This window comes from Austrofundulus limnaeus, unplaced genomic scaffold (genome assembly GCF_001266775.1).
Source record: "Austrofundulus limnaeus strain Quisiro unplaced genomic scaffold, Austrofundulus_limnaeus-1.0 Scaffold484, whole genome shotgun sequence".
NCBI classification, from domain to species: domain Eukaryota; kingdom Metazoa; phylum Chordata; class Actinopteri; order Cyprinodontiformes; family Rivulidae; genus Austrofundulus; species Austrofundulus limnaeus.
In genome coordinates, this window is record NW_013952886.1 from 320,509 (window position 1) to 326,622 (window position 6,114).

Genomic DNA, 6,114 nt, shown 5'->3' on the forward strand with positions numbered 1-6,114 from the left:
CAGGATAACAACCAGCCAATCAGAGTACTGGATAACCCTCAGCCAATCAGAGTACAGGATAACCCCCAGCCAATCAGAGTACAGGATAGCCCCTAGCCAATCAGAGTACAGGATAATCCCCAGCCAATCAGAGTACAGGATAGCCCTCAGCCAATCAGAGTACAGGATAACCCTCAGCCAATCAGAGTACAGGATTCTGTTCCTGGTGTTTCACCTGCTCTGTGGTGGTACATGGGTCCGCTGCAGGTTGTGGTTTTGGCTGATGGGTAACAGGACTCTCCAGGTCCCTCCTCTCTGATCCTGGTTCTGCATCAGTCGAAGAAGGACTGCCTCGCTCTGCTGACTCACATAAAGTGGGCGGAGTTAAAGGTCCTGCTCTCTCTGGACCATGCTCCGTCTTGTCTTCAGGTGGGCCGATGTCGACCAGACTCCTGGTGAAGAGAAAGAAAAGATGAGAAATAAATAAAAACAAAAAAGAAGCAGAACTCTTCTGATTTTCTTCTGAATGATCAGGAAGCAGGAACCTCCTGCTGCAGGTAAGAAACCGCTAATTTTAGGAAAATACAAAACCATCTTCATAAATATCCAAAGATTATTCTCATTATAACACAGTTCCAGTTCAAAAACAATTTTCAGATTTGTAAAAATGAATTTTATTGACATCGATGTGAGCTGGTCTGCAGAGCTGTTGTTGCTCAGAGTTAGCTTCCTGTAGTAGAAACATGTTGCAGCACTTTATTTTTTTCACATCGTTTTCATGTTTTCTACCCTGAACCCTGAAAAACACCTGTCTGAAACCAGCTGAAACGTTCAGCATCAATTTCCTCAAATGTGATGAATTCAAACCAACCTTTGGATTTCTGTCCTGATTCACAAAGAAAAAGTCAAATTTAATTATGTGAGACTGAAAAAAGCAGCAAAGCTTTAAAAAACCTGAAAGCTGCACAGTAAAGTTAACTCTGTAAGCTAGCAGACAACAGTTCAGCTGTTCTCTCTCCACTGGCAGCAGAAGGTTCTGGTGCAGCTGGTAGCAGAAGGTTCTGGTGCAGCTGGTAGCAGACAGCGAGCTGATGAGGTCTACACTACAAGCTGGAGCCTTCGTGTTTCTGAGGCTCTACTTACTGATCATCAGTTTTCTCTTTAGACTCTTGGGTTTCGTCCTTGTTCGGTGGTTCTGGACTCTTACTGTCTGGGCCGTTGTCACTGTCCTCCTGCAGGTTCTGCAGCCTGAGGGTTGCATCAGTAACAGAAAAATGTGTCAAAAAGGAAAAACGATTTGCTCTAAATGTCTGTTTTCATGTAAAATGAGAGAAAATCCGTTGAATTCAAGAATAATCCGTACAGCTCGACGTGTGTGGACATTAATGTGAACTTGTCTTGAGATCTTTACAGTCTTATCTTCTATCTTCATCTTATATATATCTTTTGAATGCGATGGTTTGAAAAAAAAAAAAACAGCTTTGGGCAGTTTGTTTACATTTGAGCAGCAAGGACAGTGGGAGGGTTGCACATGTTGCTAAAAGTCAGAATGCACACAGGTAAATAAAATTTTAGCATAACACCTCTGTGGTCGAAAAACAATTTCCAGAGATAAAGTTGAATAAGATAATAGAAAAGTTATTTTCCTTTTTTTGTTTTCGAATTTCAAATAAAACTTTTCAGAACTGAAATCATAATACTGGGAAACCCTGATATTTTTGCCAAAGGTTATCATACCGTTTGACTGGGTAGATTATTTATAGTTTAAGCTGCTCTGAAAGAAGCTAAAATAATATTAGATGGTAAAACTGTGCTGCATCTTTTTCTGACTGAATCAGACAGAAAAGAATAAAACTTTATTAAATCTACAGAATGACCATGAGTTGATTAAAAAGCGACAAATTATGTCGATGTTGTTTCTATGTTGAATCAAGCCAGGAGCTCGTACCTGCAGCTGTGAAACTGGACTAAATATGACCCAAAGTTACATTTTGTAAATGATAGTATTGGTATGTGTATATGTATATGTATATATACAGTATACACAGTATATACAGTATAAAGTTATAATCAAGCAGAAACACAATAAAAGTTTGTCATGATGAAGTGGGAAGAAGCCTGAAAGCAGACAGGCTACAAACAATCAGCTGTGATTGGTTAACAGCTGAAGGAGGATGGACTTACTCTGGGTCGTCTTCATTTTCCTCCTCCAGGATGTTGGGCAGCCTGTTGGGAACCAGCAGCAGAAACTCAGCTCACGTTATTCAGTTCCAGCCTGGAGCTCAGTGTTTATGACACTCACTGCTCGTTGGACTCTGGCAGGGTTTCGATGAGGATCTTAGCTGACTGCTCCACCTCCAGCTGTCGGACCGCCTCCTCCGCGGCCTTCCTGGCCATCTCCTCAGCAACACGAGCCGCCTCCAGACGCTCCTGCTGCAGCCTGAAACCAGGAGCAGCCTTCATGTTAACATGGCCAAGTAAATGTTGATCAATAACATTTAAAGACCTCAGCTAGTGCTTCTGAATTAGCCCATGCATTTTGCAAATACTAATCCACTAATTACCGTATTTATTCATGTATAATACAATCTCATGTATAATATGATCTCATGTATAATACAACCTCATGTATAATACAACCTCATGTATAATACAATCTCATGTATAATATGATCTCATGTATAATACAACCCCGTGTTTTGAGCTTAAAAAGCATAATAAATTTAATCCTCAAACTACCTCCAGTTTCATACAGACAAAGATTTTTCATCCTTTGCAGTCTTTATACATATCAGTAAAATGATCATTGGACTGTTCATTTTATTTTAACAACATATGTACTAAAAGGTATTTTGACAACAAATATATATCAGCTGTAGCAGCATCATATGAATTCTGGCATTTTACACATAGTCCACCAGGAGGCGCCAACACAAAAGTCAGAGACTTCACATGAGATTTGGACCATCTTGTGGGGCAAAAGCAGATTACTTCCTACTCGTGAGCGCCCCCTCTGGTGGGGAAACATTTTTCAGGGATACAAACTTTTTCAGAACACCGGTAGACGGCAGCCATTACAGACGAACATGTGTTTGTTGTTGTTCGAGGAGCGGCTCGGTCACACGCTATTGTCATTAGTTCGTTATCATTACTGAGCTGCAGGACTGCTTTCCCCGCTTTTTTCACATCATGTCTCCTGCCTGGATCTGTTATTATCTCACTCTGAAGCACAGAGGAGTGTCAGAGGTGAGCTCGTTTCAACTGCTTTTTACGACGCAGTCTCATTTCTGGACTCAATAATTTTGTGAATGAAGCCAATATTTCAGTTAAAATACATAATTAAAATATTTTTCCGAGTTTAGTACTACCCTCCAACTTTATGGATGATTTTATGGATTTAATTTTACGTATTATATTTGAATAAATACGGTAATTTATGAAATAGCAAAAGCCCTAAAACACTAATCAGGAAATTAATTCCCCTATTAGTGCTTTAGGGGAACTGTGCCCACCACTGGTGGTAGCAAAAAGTTTCATAGTTACCCAATAACAGGAACTTAAACTGCCAAGGTGCTGCTTCTATTTTTTTTTTATTTTTACTCTCAAAAGAAAACATGATGGCAAAATCAAAGCTAGCCGTAGACATTATTAGCTGATTGTTAGCCCTGATGGATGCAGCCTAAAAAAATTAAAAGATTAGCAGCTAACCTTTCCTCCAAGTGAGCAAGGACCTCCTCCTCGGCCTCCTCCTTAATGCTGTCCGTCACGGGACTCAGCTGATCCACCTGGGTCTTGGTGTCCATCTGAAACCCAGAACAGGGACGCACTTCAGATCTGAAATATACTCAGTACATGTCTCTTTGTCACTATGTGTTGGCACAGAGGTTAGAGAATGTGACCCTGTGATTGGAAGACCACTGGTTCAACTCCCCGGAACGACCAACCCCACTTTGGACCCTTGAGCAAGTTTTCTGTTTTGGCTGGTTGTATAAATCGACAGACATTGGTTGTAAAATGAAGGTCCCTACATGTTTTAGTCATATTTTCCTGTATAAAATAATAACTTGAAATGAATCTGTGAATCTGAGAGACAGACTCACCTCCTTTGTGGAATGTTGCTGGGTTTCTTTACTCTGCTCCTTCACCTCCATCTTGACCTCCTCCTCTGTCACATCCTCGAGCACCAGGTCTGTCTTCTTCTGAACGATGCTGACTGAATCCACATGGAGAAGCACAGCAGTTCAGTTTCTGTTTGTGTGTTGTGTTTAGGTAAGTGTGAGCTGAATTCAGCCAACATCACTGAGGAGATCCCACAAACTCGGAGACATTTGAACATCTAAACAGGGATCTCAACTTGTTGATGACTTGTCTCACGTATTTGTCTGCAGAAACCATAAAAGTGGCAACTTGCTGTTTTTCTTTTTACCAAGTTTTGTTCAGGTTTTGTTTAGAATTTACATTTGTCTGTAAACTGAAACCACGAGTCAGAAGATGTGCTGAATACAGAAGTTAGTCACCATGGAACCATTAGTATTGGCTTGCTCTCCATTAGTTATCGACTCATGACAGCATGTAAGATAACCTTACTTTGAGCTTATTTAGATTGTGGTGTGACGTTTTCAAAAGTTCTTAGTAGAATAACAAATAACTGAAATTTATATTAGCAGATGTGGAGGCTGTTATTTATTAATAACGTTAGTGTAAGTGCTAAACTGCCAACAAAAAGTTACCGTAGTTTCACTCTTAGAGGATTACCGTGCCCACCATTGAGTGGAAATGAGAGAAAACGGTTCTTTGAATGTTTTTTTGTTTCATAGAGTTGTTCCATGGAGCTATTCGATTTTTAAACAAGTGACAGTATCATGTATGGATTTATGTCATCATTTATCATCATGACTCAGCTGTCCTACATCTCAGGAATAAAGGACACTCTGCCGAGGACCAAAATGTTCATATTTTAGACAGAGAAGATAGATGGTTTGAGAGGGGGGTGGTGAAGGAAGCCATTGTTAAACAAGAAAAACACTTTAAACAGAGGAGAAAGTCTCAGGTTTCAACTGTCAAAAACTTACAGTACAGCAAAAGGTTTGATTCCTACTGTTTTATCCCAGTTCACACTTTTTTACAAGTGATGGAGACATTTCTCCTGTGAGCCAGTCAAACAAAGAGCCTAACAACTCTCCGTTGTGAGGGATGAGTAGCTCCAGGTTAATCTACCTGTGGGTTTAAGCTCTAATGAGGCCTCTCATAAAGACTGGAGCTCCACACATTTCAGTATAAATTGAGAAAGTTTCCTGGATAGGACGCAAAACATCTTCAGCTTCAGAATAGAAGTCCAAATGTTTTTTTGGCCAGATTGAGATGATTTGGGCATGTCCAGAGGAGGCACAGTTGTGATGATGGTAGAAGGATGTTATTCATAAAGCTGCCAGTAAAAAGACAAAAAAGAAGCCCATGGAGGAGTAAGGATGCAGTTAGCCAGACCTATTTCTAGAGATTGAGATCTATTTGAGAATTTAGGCTCTTAAACAGACCTTATAAACACTCCTCATTATGCTACAACTATAAGTCCACAGGGTGCTGGGGATGATGTGGGCCAAGGTTGGCATGCGTATAAAGGCTTGGACCCCCGTCACAACTGCTTTGCCATTCTATTTATGTCTTGTGACTGCTGTTACATTTTATTTATTGTGACTGTCCAGCACTTTCCTGTCCTGTAGTTGTTTAAAGTGCTTCATAAATAAAGCTGCTACAGTATGATATTTTAAAAATGCTCTTAAAACAACATTTTTGTCATTTAATTAGTTAAACACGTAGTGTGAACAATAACTGATTGGTTAATAATTAGTTGCATAGTTAGTGGTTAATTGATTGATAAAAGGCTTGTAGATTTAACAATTGCTGGTAAGTTGAATTTATTATTTAATAATAAAACTCCCTCTCCTTGGGCTGCTACCTTATCGTGGTGGAGGGGTTTGAGTGTCCCAATGATCCTAGGAGCTATGCTGTCTGGGGCTTTATGCCCCTGGTAGGGTCACCCATGGCAGACAGGTCCTAGGTGAGGAAATTTGGATCTGGCGTTCCCTCGCCCGGACGCGGGTCACCGGGGCCCCCCTCTGGAGCCAGGCCTGGAGG

General features: G+C 40.6%; 1 protein-coding gene across 3 annotated transcripts in view; it reads right to left on the reverse strand.

Annotated features, from left to right (window-relative positions):
- The window catches only part of LOC106530006 (cyclic nucleotide-gated cation channel beta-1), a gene marked incomplete in the record, with an annotated part of 34,510 nt that continues 28,396 nt past the window's right edge, over positions 1-6,114 (reverse strand). The window contains 6 exon segments of one of the 3 annotated variants that reach the window (XM_014025553.1): positions 1-431; positions 1,123-1,227; positions 2,164-2,205; positions 2,282-2,419; positions 3,688-3,782; positions 4,080-4,192. In XM_014025553.1, coding sequence (XP_013881007.1) covers positions 182-431; positions 1,123-1,227; positions 2,164-2,205; positions 2,282-2,419; positions 3,688-3,782; positions 4,080-4,192 — 743 coding nt within the window. 3 annotated transcript variants of the gene reach the window in all.